Source organism: Ipomoea nil, unplaced genomic scaffold (assembly GCF_001879475.1).
Source record: "Ipomoea nil cultivar Tokyo-kokei standard unplaced genomic scaffold, Asagao_1.1 scaffold2159, whole genome shotgun sequence".
Classification (NCBI taxonomy): Eukaryota; Viridiplantae; Streptophyta; class Magnoliopsida; order Solanales; family Convolvulaceae; genus Ipomoea; species Ipomoea nil.
The window spans coordinates 585,079-608,082 of NW_017618587.1; the positions used below are offsets into that span (position 1 = coordinate 585,079).

General features: G+C 37.6%; 4 protein-coding genes across 7 annotated transcripts; 3 read left to right on the forward strand and 1 right to left on the reverse strand.

The window, feature by feature from the left end:
* Window positions 1–1,493: 1,493 nt before the first annotated feature.
* LOC109149176 (probable LRR receptor-like serine/threonine-protein kinase At1g74360) lies at window positions 1,494–9,820 on the forward strand. The gene is made up of 3 exons (XM_019296838.1): window positions 1,494–1,499; window positions 6,244–6,382; window positions 6,488–9,820. The coding sequence occupies exons 1-3, from the start codon at window positions 1,494–1,496 to the stop codon at window positions 9,724–9,726; spliced, it is 3,384 nt and encodes a 1,127-aa protein (XP_019152383.1). The 3' UTR covers window positions 9,727–9,820.
* Window positions 9,821–12,987: 3,167 nt separating this feature from the next.
* On the forward strand, window positions 12,988–13,732 carry LOC109149450 (dCTP pyrophosphatase 1-like). Its single transcript, XM_019297226.1, has 2 exons — window positions 12,988–13,168; window positions 13,341–13,732. The coding sequence occupies exons 1-2, from the start codon at window positions 13,034–13,036 to the stop codon at window positions 13,560–13,562; spliced, it is 357 nt and encodes a 118-aa protein (XP_019152771.1). The 5' UTR covers window positions 12,988–13,033; the 3' UTR covers window positions 13,563–13,732.
* Window positions 13,733–15,530: 1,798 nt separating this feature from the next.
* Window positions 15,531–19,109, forward strand: LOC109149444. 3 transcript variants are annotated; one of them, XM_019297215.1, is made up of 4 exons: window positions 15,531–15,646; window positions 15,708–15,938; window positions 16,929–17,164; window positions 17,422–19,109. In XM_019297215.1, exons 3-4 carry the CDS (start codon window positions 16,943–16,945, stop codon window positions 18,853–18,855), a joined length of 1,656 nt encoding a protein of 551 aa, XP_019152760.1. In that variant the 5' UTR covers window positions 15,531–15,646; window positions 15,708–15,938; window positions 16,929–16,942; the 3' UTR covers window positions 18,856–19,109. The 3 variants fall into 3 exon arrangements, with proteins under 3 accessions (XP_019152760.1, XP_019152761.1, XP_019152759.1); XM_019297216.1 differs by having other exon boundaries at window positions 15,726–15,938; XM_019297214.1 differs by lacking the exons at window positions 15,531–15,646; window positions 15,708–15,938 and adding an exon at window positions 16,271–16,328.
* Window positions 19,110–19,547: 438 nt separating this feature from the next.
* On the reverse strand, window positions 19,548–22,651 carry LOC109149448 (SNAP25 homologous protein SNAP33-like). Of its 2 annotated transcripts, none has more exons than XM_019297223.1 (6): window positions 22,477–22,651; window positions 21,203–21,764; window positions 20,790–20,883; window positions 20,215–20,345; window positions 19,998–20,095; window positions 19,548–19,859 (listed from the first exon to the last, which is right to left on the reverse strand). In XM_019297223.1, the coding sequence occupies exons 2-6, from the start codon at window positions 21,695–21,697 to the stop codon at window positions 19,760–19,762; spliced, it is 918 nt and encodes a 305-aa protein (XP_019152768.1). In that variant the 5' UTR covers window positions 21,698–21,764; window positions 22,477–22,651; the 3' UTR covers window positions 19,548–19,759. The 2 variants fall into 2 exon arrangements, with proteins under 2 accessions (XP_019152768.1, XP_019152766.1); XM_019297221.1 differs by having other exon boundaries at window positions 22,455–22,629.
* Window positions 22,652–23,004: the final 353 nt, after the last annotated feature.

Sequence of the window (23,004 nt, forward strand, 5' to 3'; positions counted from 1 at the left end):
GAATATATATATATATATCATAAGCTAATTAATATATATAATGTAGGTGTACAACTTTGAAATAGCTGCGCATCCATGTTGAATGTTGATCACATGAAATAATGAAAGGCAAACATTTGACCAAGTCTCTTCCTCGTCCTTAATTGCCATCTTATTAATATGGAAATGAAATGTCATTGCTGGACCATGACTAATAAGGTTAGTTTCATATGTGCCAATATAGCCGAATTTATCAGGCAATTGGTTCGATAACTACAAAATTTAATGTTTAACTGTTAGTGGTTATTAGCGTTTTTGGTTTGAGTTGGCAGTCGTTATATCGTGGACCGCAGTGCACAAAATGGCGCCGTTTCTTTAAGTAAAAAAACTGCAGTTATATCAAAATGATAATGTAGTTGTGGTGAAATGAAACTACAGTTTATATAAAATGAAACTGAATAATATTTCACATATTTGAGTGTATATTGTACAATGAAGTTGTAATTATATCAAAATGATCATGCAGTTGTGTTTTAATAAAACTATAGTCTATATAAAATAAAATTAAATAACATTTTCACATATTTGAGTCTATAAATATCGAATGAAATTGTAGTTGTGTTGAACCGAAACCGCAGTGTATACAAAATGAAACTGAATAACAGAGTTACTTTTTGCGGAAGGGTGCGGAACAGCGGGAAACAAATGCCGTTTCTTTTCATTAAACAAAACGACGTCGTTTTGATGCGCAGTGCATAATTGATTATGCATTGCGGTGCACAATATAATTTGCCTTGATTTGGCCGGTAGGCTTTTCTCAAAGTAGGATTTTCGTTTAGTGAAGTCAAAAGTCTTAATATGGAGAAGGAAAAGCTGCTATTGGAGAGGCAGTGGCGAGACCGGGAGGAACAAAGAAGGGCTCGGGAAGAATCATGAGCCGAATCTAAGGATGCCCTAATTGCTGCTGCTCTGATACCATGTTACGAAAGTGAAGAGAGAGGCTTTCTAATGTGTTGTCGTATATTGTCTCAAACGGTATATAGAACAGAAAATACAAAGCCCTATAAATAGGTGCTAGAAGACTACGAATAGGAAACAAGGTTCCATATGTCTGGCTTACCTACCTAAAACCCTAAAGTGCCTAATATATAGAGATTCTGTATATCAAATATATATTCCATAACACTTGTAATAGAATCGATAGTACCCATCTGGGAGGTCAGAAATCAACTGAGTTACCTGCACAAGTTTAGCTTATTGGTTCAGTAGACAGTATTTAGGTTCGAGTCTCGGCAGCGGCAGGTGTGGGGATTATGCCCAAAGTGGGCAGATCCCTTGTATGCACCGACATTTGGCCCTAACTATTTGATGAGTCATTGAGTCACCGTGATTTACATCTTTCCAAATGCTCTGTCCGGTCGGGGTGTGGGGGTCCTTAGGGTGGAGATTCAACCCTTTGAGAGAAGAAATTAACTGAGTCAATGAAATATAAATGCATGATACACACCATTAATATGGAGGTGAGTTTGGTATAACATAGTTGCGTACAGTTGAAGTTCCTAGCTGCAAATAATTCATGCATCCATGTACTACACAACACATCATTGGCCATGTTTGGTGAAAAAACATTATTGTCCGATCCAAGGTTAGTTGAAAGAAATTAAACAATAAGCTATGGAGGTGGATGTTGCAGCCCGCAGGAATTTTCTGTAAATTTACTGGGTATTATTAATTAATGTATTCCAACCTCCAACGTATATATTAAATTAAACATGGATGTATAGAAGTATAGAACTGGGCGTGAAGGAATAGTTTGTCCCTTAATTACGTACGATGCATTGTTTTTTAGATCACACATGCATAATGATATATATGAGGAAATATAATGCAGGATGTATCATAGCCTCGTACGACATGCATGCAGTAGATCAGATCAGATAATAATAATTTATGAATTGAATGGTTGCTTTGGGTTAGGTTTTGGACTTAATTTGCACAGGAAATTGGTTCATCAATATAATTTCAGAATTCAATGTATGCATGGTCCCATTGCTATTTAATATTTTGCCCCATAAATTCAATTTGCAGATGCCTAATGTGTGCTGGGATCATTAACGAATCCAAGGAGTTGCTTTTTGATTTACGGAAATAAAAGCTCACAACTATATTTAAAGTGAAGTACAGTATACCTTGTGACCCTAGTAAACAAATGATAGGTGGTCTATAATTGATCAGCTCAATCGAGATCTTGAGATTACCAAGTCATCGCTATGGTAAAATCCCAGGACAAAAGATATATATGGATGTAGTGACCAATTGTTTTATGTTTGTCCTGTTTATCGCTATGGTAAAATCCCAGGACAAAAGATATATATAGATGTAGTGACCAATTGTTTTATGTTTGTCTTATTTGTCTTTACTATTGACTCTATTACAATGTATTTTCTCTATTCATAGTTACATGAAGAAGGTGAAATCATAATTCTCTAATTCTTTGTACTTAATATAATAGTCCCCCACAAAATTAATAATTGCTATACCATGTAATTATTGTTAATCGTAAAGCCAAATTTATGTTGTGTGTATTTACACATCCCCAATACTTAATATAATAGTCCCCCACAAAATTAATAATTGCTATACCATGTAATTATTGTTAATCGTAAAGCCAAATTTATGTTGTGTGTATTTACACATCCCCAATTTCAAGCCATATATAGTTTTTTTTTTTTTTTTGAATGCTGTTGGCTCTATTACATTGTAGTATGTGTGAGGCTCGAACTCATAACCTTCCAAATGGAAGTCCAACTCGGGTACCATTAGTCATATATAGTTTGTGATCTAAAAATCTTTATTAATTTCATTGTAAAATGATGTCCACATGTATTGTTAGCTAGCTCTAGGTGTCTAAAGTAGATACTATAACCATATGTACAAGAATTTTCATCAAAATCATTAATTACTTACTTTAATGTTTGAGGTTGTAGGTAATTACACCATTAACAAAATATAATTAACTAACATGATTCCATTTGTCAAACATTGTATAATTTTTTATTTAATAACTTTTTTTTGTGTGTGTGGTTAAAATGCAATCGCTACATACTTTAATATATCCTTGGCTAGTGATCAACAATCATGTTGATGGGACTAAGAACAAGCGTTGTAATAATTGGCAATAATGTTTAACTCTCACATCTAATGCCCATGCATGTGTATGTGATGTATATGTATATCTTCTCTAGGTAGAAAGAACCATCAAAAAACAAGGCAACCCACTCTTGTTTATAGCTCATAATAAATTATGTCTATGCCATATTGCCATTAATGCCTTCAACTAAGTTTTTATGGCATGGACATATATGTTGCATGCTCGAAAGTTTAGAGTGCCAAGTTAATTAATATTATCTCAATGAAATGTGAAGTTAATTAGTATTCAAGTAGAAAGAAATATTGTTAAGCATTCAATACTAACTACATTTTTACGTAATACAGAATAATAAACATTTGATTCTGACATATATATACTTTTAAAAATACACTTTATGTTTTTTTTTTTTTTTTTTTCGTTCTATATTAGTTTGAGTGCTTTAACATTGTATACAATTTTTTAGTTGAGGCACATACAAAAAATTATTACATCATTTTACTCTATAGATCAAAATTGTTAATACGTTTACCTCTCATGTGTGAGTTTATGGGCTATTTTTTGAAACAAAAGCTAAACATCAATTAATGACTGAGTAAATGAACGATACAAGCCGGCGGGATAGACTCCCACACTCTCGAGACAGATTCAGAAATGGTTGCCCGAGCACTGTTCTCTTGATATATATGGACCACTCTAATAGTCCCCATATCGTTAGCAATCGACAAATATTGCTTTACAATCAAACCTACATAAGAAAAATCAAAATTACGAGAATTAAAAGCATTGCAAAAATTTAAACAATCAGATTCCATCACGTACGCATGGGCTATTAATTAAACGATCAGATTCCATTATGGGCTATTAATTACACATGAGTGATGTTTACACAGTATGCCAATACGCATTCTTAAGTAGTGATTGAGTGTTTCTCTCGTCACCCAAAAGTGTTGTTGGTGTGTATGTGGTTGAGTTAATACTAATTATTATCCCATACGTGTGAGTATTGTGATTGTATAAATTTTTTATGGTAAGAATTGATAACCATATTGTATTGCATTGTGATTCCATCCATCTTTAAAGAGTGGATGGCAAAACTTTACCAAGGAATTATGGAGTAGGTATGATTAAGTCATTAAAATAATTTTCTAGGAATTGCATGTGATGTTGTCTTATCATTGCTACCATGCAAGATCAACATTATTACTGCCTCCCATTTTCCTTGACAACATGCATAAAGGATCTTTCTCATCCAACAAAATCTACTATACAACCTTTGACTCTATCTCTTGTTAATTAGTGTTGCGAAAACCCTACAATAATTACAATTATATTAATTACGTAAAAAATTTGTGTGAGATCGTGTCACATATCCCTGTTCCTAAAATGGATCAGGTCAAGATGAAATGTAGTACTTATAATTGTAAATATAATACTAAATCAAGAATAAAATTTTTATAATTATGTAATAGTTTTAATGAAAAATGTAATACTTTTACATTTTGATGTAAAAATATTACGGAGTACATTTTTCTTTATAAGTACAACATTATTTATAAGAGAAAATATAATACTTTTGATGAAAGAAGTAATACTTTTACATTAAAATATAAAAATATTACTCTGTACTATGTTTTCCCTTATAAGTAATAATTTTTTTATTCCTAATTTAATATTACATTTACTAGTATGAATATTACATTTGCATATTGACTCGACCCGACACGTCTCACCGATAAGGATCTGTGAGACAGTCTTATACAAATGTGACCCTATTAATTATTATATACATGTATATTTTTTAATTCATAAACTTCTAAATATGTTTTTTTAGTTACGAAAAAACTTATCACTACTATTTGAGTGTATACACAGCAAACTACTTTACAGATGTTTGGATTAGCCATTGGGCTTGGGCTTGCGCTTCTCATTTTTTCACCATTCAAATTCAAGCCCAAAGAATATTGTTTGGTATGTAGCAATAAGCAACTACTATACAAAGTTTACAATCGTTATGCTATGGATCCGTGTCCAGCATACATTGTAGACACGGTAATAGTGCCGTTAGGGCACCTTATCATTTTTTATTTTTTTATTTTTAATTTCAGATCGTTTCATTATAAGAGCATATGTTCATAATTTTATCATTATATGTTCATAATTGTAAGTTTATAATGTCAGAGCTCTGTGTTCATAATTTCATAATTGTACATTCATAATTTCATAACTGTACATTCATAATTCAATAATTGTAAATTCATAATTTTCGAAACTCTATGTTCACAATTTTAGAGCTCTATGTTCATAATTTTATCACTATATGTTCATAATTGTAAGTTCATAATGTCAGAGCTCTGTGTTCGTAATTCCATAACTGTACATTCATAATTCCACAAACGAATAACGCTGTTAACGGCGAGACAAAATCAATTTTTTTAACTGAAATTCCATCGTTTTACCAATCAACATATTATGTGCTTATAATTAATATATTATGTAACTTTAAAGGTCCATAAACACTCTCAGTGATGTTGGACACCACTTTCTAATTATTTCCATTGAGTAAAATGAGTACAGATACAATTAACATCCCTAAAGACTATCCAAAGATTGACCAAAACATTTGAAAAAAGAAGCCCGTTCAACAACTCTTAAGTTGGAACAATGTCACTTTCATTAGACCAGTCTTGCCATATGACCATCATTTACTTTGAATGAGCTTATAAAATTCAACAAATAGCTAAGAAAAAAAGGTTACTTGGGCAAAAAAATTCAAAAAAAAAAAAACAACAACATAAAAGACATGAAAACAAGCAACTACAAGAGCAAAATTCGATCCACATACATACAATTCAACTCCTGGCCGGTTTATATTTTGGTCAACTCTGGGCTTTTGGTCGGCCAATCAATTTTTATGACATATATTGAGTGCATATATTAAAGAATTAGCACTAATGCTAAACTACAAGTCATATAATATTATTAGCGTACGTGCATTAATTTGTTCTATGTTTGGTCTAATGGCAGATTGGCAGGCCCTCTGAATTTATTAATTATCTTCTCTGACTGATATTGTTTCCAAACAACCCCCAATCATTTCCATTGTACTTTCTTAGTTTCCCAATCATGGTTTAAGGAAGAAAGAAGACGAGAAGATGAAGAAGAAAGAGTGGCTTTTCGAGATCATGTCGGAAGATCAAGAAACTCGTAATCTTTTTCGTGTCGGGTTAATCAGTTTCTTGCTGTTAATTACAGGTAATTTTACTGACAATCAGATTCTAAAGGGTTTGACTTTGTGGGATTTTGCATGGAAAGGAATATGTGGTTAATGATTGTAACATTAATATCTCCGAATTATAGGGAGTCTTGTCGGCGGAGATTCACTGGGGACTGATAAGCAAGTGCTGCTCAGCTTGAAGACATTTCTTGAGGGTCAGAATCGTGTAAACAGAGGATCAAGGTATACGCTATGGAATTCTACGGATGAATCGCCGTGTAAATGGCCGGGAATTTCCTGCGACGGCGTGGGGAATCGAGTCACCGGCGTCAACCTCTCCGGGGATAACCTGGCCGGGAGGATTTTCGACAACTTCTCGGCGTTAACCGGCCTGACATACCTCGACCTGTCGATGAACACAATCGGAAACACCGTTCCGGCGGACTTGGGCACGTGCCGGAGCCTCAGATTCTTAAACCTGTCGCACAACATCATTGATGGAGAGCTCAATCTGACAGGGCTGTACAGCTTGGAGATTCTTGATTTGTCGATAAACAGACTTGGAGGTGAAATCTGGCCGGCGTTCCCCGGAATCTGCAACAATTTGGTGGTCATGAACATTTCCAACAATGGGTTCTCCGGCGAGATTGGAAACGCCTTTGCCAGGTGCAGCAATCTGGAGTATCTTGATCTCAGCACCAACAATCTCTCCGGCGGATTGCCGTTCGGGTTTGATAAACTGAGAGAGTTTTCAGTGGGTCAGAACAAGATCTCCGGCGAGCTGCCATCTTGGATTTTCAGCCAAAATTGCAGCTTGCAGGCCCTGGATTTGTCGGAAAACAAATTCTCAGGCGAGTTACCCAAGGAGATTTCATATTGCAAGGATTTAACTATGCTGAACTTGTGGGGAAACAGCTTCTCAGGGCTTATTCCTGAGGAAATTGGATTCATCCAGGGCCTGGAAACATTGTACCTAGGAAACAACAAGTTTTCAAGTTCGATTCCCGACACTCTATCAAGCCTGACAAACTTACTCTATCTAGACCTCAGCAAGAACAGCTTTGGAGGCGAAATTCAAGAAATTTTCGGGCGATTCACACAGGTAAAGTTCCTGCTCCTAAATGGGAATGCTTATACTGGAGGGATCATCTCTTCAGGAATTCACAAGCTGGCAAACCTTTCCCGGTTGGATCTTAGCGAAAACAGCTTCTTAGGTCCATTGCCAGCTGAGATTTCTCAGATGACTAACTTGAAGTTCTTGGTTCTTGCCTTCAACCACTTCACAGGAACCATACCTTCAGAATATGGGAATTTTCCTGTGATCCAAGCCCTTGATCTGTCCTTCAACAGGCTTTCGGGGTCTATCCCGAAAAGCCTGGGGAGATTAGCCTCACTTTTGTGGTTAACTCTGGCAAGCAATTCACTGACAGGTGAAATCCCAGGGGAATTAGGGAATTGCAGCAGCCTGCTATGGCTGAATCTCGAAAACAATGGCCTTTCTGGTTCCATTCCGGCAGAGTTAGCAAACATTGGCTCGAATCCAATGCCGACGTTCTTGATTAACCGGGACGAAGATAAGATCATCCCCAGTTCATCTGGAGAGTGTCAAATCATGAAAAGATGGATTCCAGCTGATTATCCACCGTTCAGCTTTGTGTATCCTCTGCTGACAGGGAAGAAATGCAGAAGCCTCTGGGACAAGCTGCTAAAAGGCTATGGCCTGTTTCAGTTTTGTGGGGCTGGGATTAACGTTCGGACGTTCCAGATTTCAGGATATGTACAACTTTGTAACAACAAATTGTCCGGTTTGGTCCCTCCAGAAATCGGTAAAATGCAGAGTTTTAGCATGCTTCATATAGGGGATAACCATTTCCATGGAAAACTCCCTTCAGAGATTGGCAGAATGCCTCTGGTAGTACTCAACGTGACAAAGAACATATTTTCCGGCGGAATTCCGCCGCAGATTGGGAACATGAAGTGCCTGCTGAATCTTGATTTATCCTACAACAATTTCTCCGGCCAATTTCCGACCAGCCTCAACAACTTGACTGATCTCAACAAATTCAACATCTCTTACAACCCTTATATCTATGGCGTCATACCGCCGATCGGACAACTAGCGACGTTTGAAAAATCCTCGTTTCTTGGAGACCCATTGCTGCATCTTCCATCCTTCATTGATAACTCGACAGAAAATCAGACCGATAAGCGCGAAAACCGGAAAAAGACAACAAAAGTAGGCACGTTCTTGGTTTTTGCAGCTCTGGTATTGGCTATTATAGTGTGTGGAGTTATCGCCTTTGTAGTATGCTTGGTTGTGAAGGAGACGGCGGAGGAGTCATCGCCGCCGGGGGACTATTTGTTAGAAGATACAAAGGGGCGGCATGACTCGAGCTCCGCCGGTTCGTCATCGCCGTGGTTGCCAAACGCCGTCAAGATTATCCGTCTGGACAAGAAATCCTTCACGCATTCTGATATCGTGAACGCGACAGGGAATTTCTCGGCCGACAGGATTGTCGGGCGGGGAGGATTCGGGACCGTGTACCGAGGGGTGTTGCCGGACGGGAGAGAAGTGGCGGTGAAGAAGCTGCAGAGGGAGGGGATTGAAGGGGAAAGAGAGTTCATGGCTGAAATGGAAGTTTTAAGTGGGAACGGCGGCGTCGGGTGGCCGCATCCAAACCTCGTAACACTCTACGGATGGTGCCTCGACGGCTCCGAAAAGCTGCTGGTCTATGAATTCATGGGCGGCGGAAGCTTGGAGGATCTGATCACCGACAGGGTGAAGTTTTCATGGAAGAAGCGAATCAAGGCCGCCATTGATGTCGCGAAAGCTTTAGTCTTTTTGCACCACGAGTGTCACCCCTGCATCGTCCACCGTGACGTCAAGGCCAGCAATGTTCTCCTGGACAGGGACGGCGGGGCTCGCGTGACGGATTTCGGGCTGGCGAGATTCATGGATTCCTCGAAAACCCACGTCAGTACGATGATGGCGGGGACGGTCGGGTACGTGGCGCCGGAATACGGGCAGACGTGGCAGGCGACGACGAGGGGAGACGTTTACAGCTACGGGGTGCTAGCGATGGAGCTGGCGACGGGGCGGCGCGCGGTGGACGGAGGGGAAGAGTGTTTGCTGGAATGGGCGCGGCGGGTGATGGGAGACGACGGGCGGCAAGGGTTTAGCAGGGGCGGCGTGATTCCGGTGGCGCTTCTGGTGTCGGGACTGGCGGACGGCGCGGAGGAGATGTGTGAGTTGCTGAGAATTGGGATAAGGTGCACGGCGGAGACGCCGTGTTTAAGGCCTAACATGAAGGAGGTTCTTGATATGCTGCTCAGGATTAAATCTGGCACCACAACATCTTCATCTGCTCATCACCATCGATAATCTTCTTCTCCTCCATATTAGTTATAGGAAAATTTGATTTGCACCAATTCAATTGCTGAAATTAACCTTCAATTGTTTAGAATGTGAATTCAAATTTTGTCCATAATCCCTAGTGCAACTACAAAGGATCAAAGAAAACAAGACCGGCCACAACCTAGTCAAGTTGGTTAGTGGAAGTGACTATTGACCTTTTTGGTTTGAGTCGATCTATCATAGGCAATTAAGGGCTCGATCTTTGTTGGGCGCAGGCCAGTAAAGACCAAGTCTTAACACCCGGTGACTTGAGAATTGTTAGGTGGAGGTCAATAAAAGGCTTAAAAGATCAAGTTCAGCACTCTACGTTTCAGAAATGTGTGACGGGGAAATTGTTGGGTGGAGGTCAAGAAAAGGCTTAAAAGGTCAAGTTCAGCACCCAACGTTTCAAAAATGTGCGACGGTCTAAAGAAATACAGTTACGCATTCGCTACTAACTATAACTATAACTTTAAGTGTAAGCTAGGCAGTTCTAGTAATGTGCAAATATAAATAATTTTCATCTTCTTTGAGTCTTGTGACTGAATACAAGTTTATCACCTCTGATTGGTTGAATTATATTAGAGCAGGGTGCAGGCATGCTGGTCTGCAATGATTTCAAGAAAAGTAAACATACATCTCTTCAATAGTTCAATTCAAATGTGATCTGCTAACTCCTCCATGGGCAACAGGGATCTTGACAGCACAGATTGCAATTATTGCCAAATAAAACTCCATTCACAACAGGAAGCTAAGGAAGCATGAAAATTATTTCCAGAAATTGCAGACATTCAACACTTGCATAATTACTCCAGATAAGTAGTGGCAGATAATATATAGTTGTGATGATTGGATTTTGAATGAGTTTGAATCAGCCACACTTCTAATGATGGTGAACTCTTTAGTTTATCAAAATCAAAGAAAAGAAAGGGAGGGTGAGGGTGGTGGACCCACCACAAAACACAATGCATTTATTTGGAAAATTATGGCTGCAATGAAGATCATTGTTACATGCAACCACATAGTTTCAGAAATATAATGTTGGGCTCTTTCCTCAGTTCTTGCCATGTTTTCCGATACTTGTTTGCCACACCCTCTTTGCTAAATAGGAAATTAGGTAACAGAATGAATTAGACTGGTTTTATTCATAAATTTCTTGAATTGGTCAAGTCTATATTTAGCCACAAAACATAAAGTGTGCGTGATATCATATTAAAGTGTATATGTTTTAATTTGTAATTTAACCAGATTTCGAATTTGTACCGACAACATAGTCTAATTTACCTTCTCATAACCTCTTTGTTGGTTAGAGTTACAAGGCTTACATAAGCGATCACCTTTGAGTAACGGCCGTGGATTTTAAATCAAAGATTTTAAATTTGACTTTTAAGAATATAGATATCTCATTGTGGTGATGGAATACGCCTTGAAAGCTATCAATGCTCTAATAGCCTCTAATGAATAAAAACGAGGTCCATTAAAACTTTTTTCATTACATTTATATTTATATTTACATTGGAACTGAATTGTGAGTTTAGAGATATTTTTCGTCTTAAAAATTGAAAAGTTCTTTAATTTTATCAATATGTGACAATATGTAATGTCATTATACTACTGTTTAAGAAGGTGCATCCAAGTACCTAACGATCAACATCCTGATCATGATGGGTCACAAAAGATTTGGACGACAAGGCAGGGTGGAAGCGTGCAGGGGGGGTGGGGGTGGGGGTGGGGAAGAGGATTAAAAAAAACATTATAGTCGTACGTACGAGTCAATTCCTTCGCTGTTTAAGGTTCCATGTTAATTATGCGCCCCTTGGAACCTCTCAAATTATACCCAAACTAATCACCCACTAAAAGCTAATAGGAGTAGTAGCTATGGGCAGCTGCAAGAATCACTGCTGGAAAGAAGATTTCCTGTGATGATGAAATCTTTGTATATTGAGATTTATGCATATATGCATGTGTTTTGTGTGGAATATGGAATCTGCAGAAGAATATGGATAAGATTGGAAGACCACAGAGGATTGATGATGACACAGTTTCCACAGTTCAGAATCCAACAAAGTGGCTACTGTGGAAGAGATCAGAAGAACAAAGCTTCAGGCAAATATTGATCAAAGTGGAAGACAATACTTTGAGCTGTGTGATCCAAGAGTGAAAGCAATCAAGCATGTTCATATACTTAAAAGGTCAAGCTACTTTAATTTAAACCATGCAATCAGTAAGCGGACCGCAAATGCAGTTCTAAGAGTGGAAGAACGTTATGTCATGTTAAAAAGTTTCGATTAGGTATTCCTGAGTAAGAATCAAACTCTATAGACATAGACCTGACGGAATTCGATTATACCTGGACTAGTCTTATAGTGGTGGAGGATCGATAACTGAACTGCCTGACAAAACAATAATCTAGGATGTCTAGACATTTAAAGCAAGCTTTGGATCTTATCCCCATCCTAAACAAGATTTCATGCCCCTATACCTAGAGGGCAGAAGGATGTGGAAGAAAGACAAACGTGCTAGCTGCATGCCTGAACATCATCCAGTTTTCACTTTCCTCATAATTACTTTCAAGATTTGTGCTGGTTTTGTTGTCCAGGTCAGACCCGCATAATCTGACATGCCCTTAATGCAAAATGAAGTTCATTTGTCCACATAAATGCGCAACGAAACCAAGACACTGTCGTTTTGAAGGGTCAGGTCTCTCTGGTGAGGAAATAAAGTTGCGTATTTTGATAGTTTATGGTTAAGAGAACAAAGCTATAGGGAAAGCTATGATTCTACAGGGACTGCAGGTGATATGTAGGTGATAAAGATGAATTATGCCAAATAATGTGGTATGCTAGTAGGCCAATTGGAAAGCTATATTCCTAGCAGGAGGTGGGAGTGACTAGTCAGTGATATCAAGTCATGGATGGATGGAAACACACAAACATCTTTGCCAATATTTCATGTGATTACTATTTTGAAAGTAACCCACTTTGGCCCCTCCCTCCACTAACATTATTCAATTCTTGGGGATTTTCGTTTTTCCTGTTTTTCATTTCTCCAGTTTTCATTCTTCACTCTCGTTTTTAAATTGGTGAACTGTACAAGTAAAGACGTTTAATTTCTTTTTTCGTTTCTTTAGTTTCTCATTTCTCTAGAAAAATAAAAATTAAATTTTCTCTAGCCAGTAAACGCACTATATCCCCAACCACCTCCCTTCCCACCCACTTGCACCCAAAGGTTGTCTATAAATAACATGTACCTGGAGAAACCATGAAACATAAAATTTTTTGAGAATACTTAAACTATGGACAATTCCCATGAGTGTTGCAGGCATGTTAAGGATGTCTCACTTAAGGAGCTTAGAGACAGGCTTGCAGAGTTTGCAAAGGTTAGAGGGTGGGAGCAGTATCACAGCCCAAGAAATCTTCTTCTAGCTTTGGTATGCCTGCCTGCCTTCATCTCTAAACACACACCCAAAAGTAGAAAAGCAAAATAACTATATACATATGTCCCAAGTTCAAAACATCCCATTAATGTTATCCAAGAACACAAACTAGGTTGTTTTAACCAGGGTTTTTCTTGTTTTTTTTTTTTAATCCAAATTTGTACAGGTTGGAGAAGTAGGAGAACTGTCTGAGATATTCCAGTGGAAAGGAGAGGTGGCAAGGGGACTACCAAACTGGAGCCCAGATGACAAGGAACATCTTGAGGAAGAACTGTCTGATGTTCTGCTATACCTAGTACAGCTAGCAGATGTTTGTGAGCTTGATCTAGGCAAAGCAGCCCTCACTAAGATACTCAAGAATGCTAAGAAATACCCTGTTCGATCTTAAGTAGTTCATCTCTTCTAGAAATAAAATAAAAAAAGTTTTGTTCTTTATCTATGTTACTATGCATCCCAGGTGGGTCTAATCTTCTCCCACTTTTTTTTCTTAGCATGAATCATGTATGTTCATGGAGAGTTCAGAGCTTTAATGGTGATATGATGATGTTGTCTGTGTTTCTGTGTTTTCTACTGCCTTATATTTTTCAGTTTTGTTCTATTTTATCCCCTTTTCTCCTATATAAGAACACAAATCATATATGTTTTGACAGGATGGTCTGTGGGATTATAGAATGATAGAGACCTTCAGTGAGGTGATAGCATTCATACTTTCATCCACATCAGCTGGATTTACTCATGCATATCTTTAAGTAATAATTGCAGTTTTTCTCATCATCCCAAAAAAATAAAAATAAAATAAAAAAAATTAAACCTAGTATACCTATGTTGTGGTTACTAACAAAGTAAAATTTATGCATTTATTTTATGTTTGTTGACCAGTTAAACCATGTTCTAGAGGCAATATACGTTGAAATTTCTTTATAAACAACAAAATAAAATTCGACTCATCAAAATTGAATCATAAAGTGAAAACGAAGACTATTGGGAGAAAATATATGATTTTGTATTGGCAATGTAATGCATTCCACTGCTTTTTACCAGAGATTTGGTTGAAAAGATCAAATATGAAAAGAAAAACAAAAATTTAAAATTGTACACCAAAAGTTAAATGTAAAAGTGGCCTAATAATCATAGGATAGAAAAGAAATTTTTTTTGGTGAGAGGATAAAAAAGAAATTACTCCATATTAAAATATAGTACGGAGTACTATACTACAATTGACCAATCTAGTCCCTTAAATGTGAATTGTGAAATATCCATCTCATATTGGGCTAATCCATAACCATTTAGCCCATTACAAGTTTATTTGCCAGGCCCAATTAAATAAGGTTATGGGATTTGGTGGCAAATTATATCATTCACCGTGGCCCAATACCTTATGCTCAAATGACATATAGTGACTGACTCTCTCATATGAGATAGTACAATTTAATAGAGTCATAAGCTTTCAAAAAAATATATATTTTTTAATTATTTTTATTAAAATAATTTTATAATTATAAATGTTTTAACAATTTTTTTTAGAAAGAAAAAGTGTAGCACCGGCCAAAAAAACAAAACAAAACCATTTAAAGTGCCCCAGCCAATTGGCGGTTACTCTGAAGCACCCCAGCAAGTGTGTGGAAAACACACGTCCGTTGGGACGCATAGTGCGCTTCAGACGCATGTCTCTCCTCCCTCCTCTCACCCTCCACTGTCTTTTTTTTTTTTTTTTTTTTTTTTTTTTTTCGCGCAAAGTTTAGGTATTTGCATAAGAAAAAATCAAGACTCCCATTTGTTAAAAACTATGCAACCAAGTTTTAGCTCGACAGAACTAACATAAAAACTCCTAATAGGGTTTCTCTAAGATTAGGGATATGGAGGAGTTGAGCCCATAATTTGAGAAGAAAATAGAAAAATCATTCTGAATGTCCTTAATAAAATGATGAATTTTGATCGAAGATAGATCATAAATATAACTAGGTTCTTCAATTTTAAATTTTGTTAGTTACGAGAAAAACTCTAAGTCACTATTCTCATAATTGGGACTGCTCTTATTAAGAGTGAAACTTGAAACCTTGTGATTATCAAGACAATATCTTACCAATTAAATACTATTAATTAATTCCTTCAAAAAAAATACTATTAATTAATAGTATTTAATAGAATAAAAAATAATATAAATAATATTATAATGATCGAGATCCTAGACTTTTCTATGAATTAATATGTGATTAAAAAAGTTTGTAGATATTAATTAGCATATAGCCAATTCAGGTAAGAAAAAAGAGAGGAGTATAAAGTTGGTGAAATTATAAAAAAAATAAAATAAAATTATGACCAAACAGAGCAATGGAGTGAATCTAAAGGAAAATCCGGGAAATTCTTACACTAGTGGCGATCTAGAAAAAGAGAAATCCAACCAGAGATATAGAAAAACTGGTGAAGAATAGATAGACCCAAAGTGTTGACAAATCCCATGTCTCTTCCCATGTAAGTTATTCTCCAATTCTCTCTCTCTCTCCCTTTATGCTCACTGAAACTCTGAAAGCAGTGGGTGTGGCCCCAGCAGATCCACAAAACGCCAAGCTCCTTTCCGCATTCTGCCTTGCCGCTGTGTGACAATGGACGAAAATCTATGCATCCGTTTCGTCCCTTTTCTCTGCATCATCACAAGAAGCCTCATTTTCAACCCATCCCTCCCTCTGAGTCTGTGAACTCTTCAGCTCTGACCTCCCCAGTAATGGGTTCCTCTTGATTCTCAGTTTTCAAGTCTGGGTCTCTGGTAATTTCTCAAAAAAATCTCATCTTTTTTTTGTCCATTCTTAGGTTGTTTCCTCAATGGCTTCTTGTTTACGTTTCTTGTTTGTTGTGTTGCTCATAAATGCCGTGCATCTTTCTCCGTAGCAGCTTGGGTGTGTGTTGTACGGTGTACATGATTTGTTTCTGGAGATGTCGATTTACGGATCTGTCAATTGTTGTGATTAGATTTTTGTTTTCTTTTAGTGAGATCTTTCGGAAGAGAATTTATGGTTTCGAGTCTTCTGAAGAGATATTTTGAAGTGCTTAAATTCTTTTTCTCTTTACAGAAATAAAAGGTTATTATACATTATCCTCTTCCTTGAATTGGGATGTTTGTTTTGTTACTCTATGGATAAAGTTCTGCATCTTCTAGGTAATAGCTGAAATTTCTCACCAAAACTCTGAAATTTTGAATACACTTCTGATTTATCTGTGTTTTGGTTTTATGGAGCTGTGAATTGCCACTCAGTAGTTGTGATTCTACTCTTTCTGTCTCAGAAGATTTCCCCAATCCGGGATCTCTTTTGTGCTGCACAGAGATTTCTGCAGATCCTCTTAAACAATTAGGCCCTCCAAGTAAACTTAATTCTCAGAAGAATGCAATATCTCAAGCAAAATGCTTGATTCTTTTCTTCGTCTTCTGCGCTTGATTTTTGGTTGCCTGATCTGTGACTTGTATGAGTGTTCTTTTCTCCATAGATGTGAAAGATTTATTTTATCAATTTATTTATCTTTTTTACAATATTATGAGAGAAGGAAGCTTCCAACAATTAGATTTACTGGTTTAGTCTCCTTAAATGATTTTGCAGCCTGACATATTTGTTCACCTTTTGACAATATATCATTATAACTATTTGTGTTTGTAGAAATCGCGCATCCAAGAAATGTTCTGCATTAGCTTGTGTTCATGTTTCCTCGTATTCAATAATATGAGGTGTTTTTTTTTTTTTTCGCTCTTGTTGGTCCATTCCAGGAAGGAAGGAGATAATGCAGTGTAGAAGCCAAACCGGGGGATATTACTACCCAAGATATCTTAATGTGGGTCTTAGTGGCCATTCATGGCCAATAACACGGGGTGATGTCACGTGGAGCAGTGGACAAAATTTTAATGTTTTGTTGCCCCCGTCTACTATGGACCATAATGTAGGTTACCAGAAAGAAATTTTTAGGCAGATGATGCTCAAGCATGAAGCGACATTCAAATATCAAGTAAGCCCCGTTGTAGACTTTAGATCCTTTAAATTTGGATTTTTCTTAAATAAAGTTTTATTATACATCATTGAAAGACATTGAGTAATCATAATCTTATTCTTAAGTTTGCATAGCAATCGCCAACAAGTCATGCTTACGTTATTTTGGAATACTGTATAGTTTTTGTCGTTTCCTTCTTTCGTGCTTGACTTGTCATTTACTGTTCCAATACTTCCGGGGAAATTTTAACTAAACGATATTTGTTGCTATTTTAGGTCTATGAGCTACATCGCCTATATGGAAGGCAAAAGGAATTGATGGAGGAAATTAGGAAGAGAGAAATATTGAATCGCACTTTAAAACCACATCTTGTTTCCGACTTCTCCTTCTGTCCTTCTACTAATCTCACAGGCGTTGAACCGTCTTCTCTAAGTGCTCAGATGCCTCGAGAGCCACCATACTTTCTAAAATCGGCTCCCGACCAGTATCCAACAAAGGATGTGTTAAAAGAATGTGAACTATCATCGTCTCAAATCAACAAGTCTGGGAAGAGAATGTTGGATCTTGAACTTCCAGCTTGCGAGTACGAAGATAGTGATGAGGACAACGTTGTTCACGTGCCTGAAATGCCTGTCTTGAAATTACAACATCACATTGATCCAAAACTCGATTCTTTCTCTTCCTCCATTTCCCACGTCTTGTTTGACTTGAATGCACCTGCAGAGCCCGATGAATCTGGCCAGGATCTGAATAATGAAGCGATGCCTGATATTCCCGAGGGAGAAGGTGCTGATCATTGTGACCGCACTTCTGGGCACAGTCCTACTGCAAAAATTAAGGTTTCAGATAGCGGAAATCTGCCAAAAGTTGTGGATTTGAATATGTTTCCAGCTGACTATTCATCCGATGATGACTTTCCTGGCAATACCCACAAGAAATCACGTTCGGCTCCACTCGAACATGAAGACAGGGAGATGGATTGTAGTGGAAAGTCTGGGATCGTTGACAGTAGTTCCTCTCCTAACCCTACAGTTGATTCACAGGAATACGATGGAGGTAACCGTTTCATTGATACTGGAGTTGATAGCAAGTTTTCAACTGGTCTCGAAAAAGAGTTTGTTCTATCGCCACATGAGCAAAGTGATACGATTGAAGCTGCAACACAGAGAGATTTGGAAGCACCCGTTAGCCCCGAGAACAAAGAGTGCGCTCCACCGAGAGGGGATTCTCAGGATAACCAACTCGAAAGATGTACTAGCTCATTGAAACTAGAAGGCGAGATCCAAGAAGAGGAAGAGGACAGGGTTGCAGCAGACACGTTGTTTGTTCTTTCGTCATCAAAGACCACATTCATCGACCAAAATGAAGCCTTTAATGACTGCCTAGATTGGTTTGCTGGAATCGCATCCTCTTTGGCGAATAATCAACAGACATATGCTAAAGAGATGGAAATAGTCGACGCCTCATTACCTAGCCGGCTAAAGAGGGGACAGAAAAAGATGAAATTGCAGGTGAACAACTTTCAGAAAGAAGTAAACGAGGCGCCAGTGGAAACCGCCACTTCTGCAAGGAGAAGCGTTAGTAGAGGCAGTGGCGGGAGAGGGAGGAGACAACCCAAAGCGTCGGAGATGACAGTGCCAGTTTGGGGGAAGACTAAAAGGCGCCAAATGGCTCGTGTTGCTCGATCCATTAACCATTCTCCTCTTTAGCTCATTTCATTGCTACTTTAACTAGATGTCTTTCTCTCTCTCTCTCTCTGTATAAACAGTACAGTAAAAAAAAAAAAAAAAAACAGTAATTTGATGTTTTGTGGGGAAGAGTGGTAGAATCTTGCCCAGTTTTGAGAATGAAGGCTTCATGGTTTGAGGATGTCTGTAAACATTCAAGTTAAATGTTGCCAACATTCTTATTCTTGTTTGTAAATACAGTTTGTAACCAACAACATTCAGCTTAATTAGTTTCTCCTGTGAAGTTATGTTATAGTTGTCCCTCTACATAACCGAACCTTCCAAGGAATCTACAACCATGTTTTAAGAATATTTGTTCCTGTTTGTGGGGGCCACTTTTCCTTCTCTCTCTCTCTGTTTTTTGTTGTATCTATTTTTGGGATTTGCTCCTTATCTCTTTGGAGTCAAAAATCACAGCTGTCGGACCAGTCACCTTTGCAACAAAAGCGCATCTCCTCACATATACATATACTCCTCCACGTACGTATATATAGTATGTATCTATATCTATGTATGTATAACTATACATACATGCATGTATCATTGTATGTGCAATAACAATAGATAATAAATTAATAATACATTATTTCAAAGGAGAATATTATTGCAAATTCAATTCACCTGCCCAGGACTTTGATTAAAGGTGTTAAGGATTAGAATAATCCTTGGGATGAATGAGAGAAAATGTTTGGATAAATGAAATAGCAAAAGTGGCAAACATTCAACACCAACAATATAATAGATTCAACAAATTAAAGTTGGCATTTTGATGCTGTTAATGTAGAAAGAGCTGGTTCACAGTACAAACAATGGTGGAACAAGAAGATGATCTATCGACCCGGAAATCTAGTAATTTGAAATCTTGATCCCAGAACGAACAATGGCTCTACTTTCCAAGCAAACGTCGGCCTCGTTGGTTAGCCCCTTTAACTCTGGAATCGAGCTCTATAATGTCATCCTGAAGATGATCCATAGCATGGTTTTGCCTGAACATTCATATCCGGTACCATTGATCAATGATGAAGTAATAATCACTAATATATAGTTGCATCTTCAGCATAAGATCCCGCATATAACACATGAAGAATATAGAGATAAGGCCGGGAAGAAAAAGTGCAGGTTACCTTTCAATTTCAGCGCCCATGTCAAGTGCCATGCCCTTGAGCTCCCCCAGGATATTACTAAGATCTGATAGCCCATCGTCTTGCTTTGCCTTCTCCGCCTTTTTGAGAATATATATAAAAATCTAACGTTTACTAGGATGAATTTGACTTGCAATGAAAGAAAAGAGAGAATAAGAAACAAATTTCGAGACTTTTTCTAGGTTACAAAGGCATATACCTCGACTTTCTGCAGTGCATTAGTTGGTTCAGGAGGAGGAGTTCGGCTGCTTGACCGCCCCTTGGGTGCAGAATTCAATCCCAATTTTTCCCTCTGCTCCAAATGGTTACCCCTCCTTTGAACTGGGTCATCTGCAAATAACGTTATAAATAGTCAGAGAAGCGGAAACTCAACTGCATACTTCCCATAACCTATTTCTACATCCGAAAAACAACCACTTTCCGCCCTATTTGTAAACATAAAGGCCCTGTTTGGTAAAATGGCTGTTAGCTGTTAGCTGATTCTGTTAATTAGAGTGTATAAATAGTTGATAACATTAGCTGATTGTAGAAAAGTGTTTGGTAAATTAGCTGTTAGCTGATAGCTGTTTGGTGTAATTTCTTTTCTTAAAAAGCTAATTGAAAAAGTTGCTTGGAGTAGCATTTTGAATTTTAGCATTTTGGAGTTGCAAAAAGCTAATTAACCAAACATTTATATTGATATTTTAACTAAATCAAACAATTAATAGTGGTCAAATAAGCCAAAAGTGGCCTATAGGCTAATTTTTTACCAAACAGGGCCAATATTTAACTAACCTCTTGTAATAACAGGGCCTGAAATTGGACGAGTCTTCTTAGGCTTCCATGTCTTCGAAAATATGCCTCCGAGACTTCCCAAAAGTTTCTCACCCTAAAACCAAATATTACAAGTTTGTTCCAATAGTGAAAGAAGTCATGAAAATCAAGGCAATACCAGTGTGATAGTCGCTTATGGGTGGCGCTGAGATTCGTTCGAACCCATGACCTTTAGTCTGGCTCTAATACCAAATTAAAGCATGTGCTCCATCTCAACTAAAAGCCTAAGCTAATAGTTGGATTGCACATTAATGGCTATATGCTCAAAAGCATGTAGTATAAATAACAGAATACTCCAAGAAACATAATTTTGTTTAACTAAACAGAATATCCGACTAAACCACTCATAAAGGTTGAGACTTGAGAGGCCATACCCGACTAAGATCATGGTCAATGTCAGCTGCAGTCATATGAGTCCTAGTAATTTGCTCGCCCTGATGATGTAGAGTGACTAAAGTCTTAGTTGCATCCTCCCTCATGTCTTCTGCAATCTTCAGACACCCATTAACAGCGTTTGTAGTCTCCTCGGCTTTGTAGACAGCATAGTTCTCCAGTTCTTGAACAGACTGATTCTCTAACCCACCCGAATCTCTGAAATCATTCTTGTACCTGTTTCTCTCGGTTGTAAAGGAGTATGTGGATGAGGACGAGGACGATGATTTCCCTTTAGCTTCATCATCATCAAAGGGGTTAGTACTAGTATTCAGAGTAACAGGAGTAGGCTCGGAAGAAGTCCTCGATTGCTTAACATTCTGCTTCTTATCACACTCATCGTCAGAATCAAAAGGGTTTGAAGTCGAGTTAGATCCAGGAACGATGGAGTGGCTCTTAGAATTCCCATGCAAAGGGGACTTCTTATGACCAAACATTTTCAGTTACAATATATTCAGGATCAGATTGGAGTACTGGACTGTCACTAGTACTCAAAGAAGATATCTGCAAAAACAAACAAGATCAAACTATCAAGCATATGCAATTTATAGCAACAATCATTAACAAAAACAAGCTAGTGAAGAACATGTTCTAGAGCAGATAAACACACATATCATCATTACGGTTATAACAAGAACAGAATACACCTCAAAAGTGTAAAGCCTGTATCTTCAATGTCAAATGGATATACCAACTCAACACAACAAATCCATTACCAATCAGATGAATAACACCAAAACACTGAACTCAAAAAAAAATAACACCAAAAAACTGAACTTTCCTCCGATTCTTCATTTCAATTTAAGGGCAAAAGAAAACAGAAAACGGGTTCTATCATCTATTCCTTCTGTTTTCTCATCCGGAGATAAGTCAACACCCAATTTGGAAAACACAATAATCTAAATAAGATTGCCTCTAAACCCTTACAAATCTGTCAGAAAGACTGAAATTTTCAAACAGGGATGAAGAGAAACAATACATGGGGTGCTGCTCCAAACTTCATCTGATCGACTAAACTAACAAAGAAAAATTAGCACGACGATCATCGGACAAACTTTAAATCCACCCCGATAGATGAAATTCAAGAACCAAAAAAGGCGTTGAATTTTAATAAACCCATAAAAGAATTGAAAACCCCAGTTAAAGATTGATCGTGAAAGAGAAAAAGGAAGAAACAATGGCGGGAATAATAACCTGAGAATCCGAAGAAGTAAACCTATGGATTAACGCCTCCAGTCCTCCACTCTCAACAATGGGAGAAAAGCTAGACGACTGACTTTGGATGCTAAAATTCAAGATGATGGAAACGTCTATATGGGCGATATCCTAGGAGGAGTTGAGGTAAGAAAGAATACAATGGAGTTGGTTGACTGGGTTATGGTCTTCTTTGTTCATTTTTCATTTAATAATTATGTTACGTACAAGTTTCAAAGGATGAAGTACAACATGGTAAAGAGTGTCTCTAGAAGAAATGGGGAGAGCGTTCTATAAGTAAAAGGGGACCGCGTGGAGACGACGTTTTCAACGACAACTCAACCGTTTCCATTACGTACATAATAAATTCATAGTGGGGGTCGTTCCGTCTTTTCACTTATATTTTGCGATCAAAAGTTGTCCATTTATCCCTATATCCAATTCAACTAGTCAACCAACTCAACTAGTTCATAAGAGTGAAGTTTAGAAACAATATCCAGGAATCTAGGAATTGAGTCTCACCAGCGACCGACTGTGTGGAAATGACTTC

Bases quoted from the DNA above. Each gene is read 5' to 3' on its own strand.
- LOC109149444 (XM_019297214.1), top strand. From the start codon at position 16,304: ATGGATAAAGTTCTGCATCTTCTAG. The intron at 16,329-16,928 runs GTAATAGCTGAA...GGTCCATTCCAG, and splicing joins TAAAGTTCTGCATCTTCTAG to GAAGGAAGGAGATAATGCAG. The intron at 17,165-17,421 runs GTAAGCCCCGTT...TTGCTATTTTAG, and splicing joins AAGCGACATTCAAATATCAA to GTCTATGAGCTACATCGCCT.
- LOC109149450 (XM_019297226.1), top strand. From the start codon at position 13,034: ATGGACAATTCCCATGAGTGTTGCAGGCATGTTAAGGATGTCTCACTT. The intron at 13,169-13,340 runs GTATGCCTGCCT...AAATTTGTACAG, and splicing joins GAAATCTTCTTCTAGCTTTG to GTTGGAGAAGTAGGAGAACT.
- LOC109149176 (XM_019296838.1), top strand. The intron at 6,383-6,487 runs GTAATTTTACTG...TCCGAATTATAG, and splicing joins TTTCTTGCTGTTAATTACAG to GGAGTCTTGTCGGCGGAGAT.
- LOC109149448 (XM_019297223.1), bottom strand. From the start codon at position 21,697: ATGTTTGGTCATAAGAAGTCCCCTTTGCATGGGAATTCTAAGAGCCAC. The intron at 20,884-21,202 runs GTATGGCCTCTC...ATTTGGTTTTAG, and splicing joins TTGACCATGATCTTAGTCGG to GGTGAGAAACTTTTGGGAAG. The intron at 20,096-20,214 runs GTATATGCCTTT...ATTCTCAAAAAG, and splicing joins ATGCACTGCAGAAAGTCGAG to GCGGAGAAGGCAAAGCAAGA.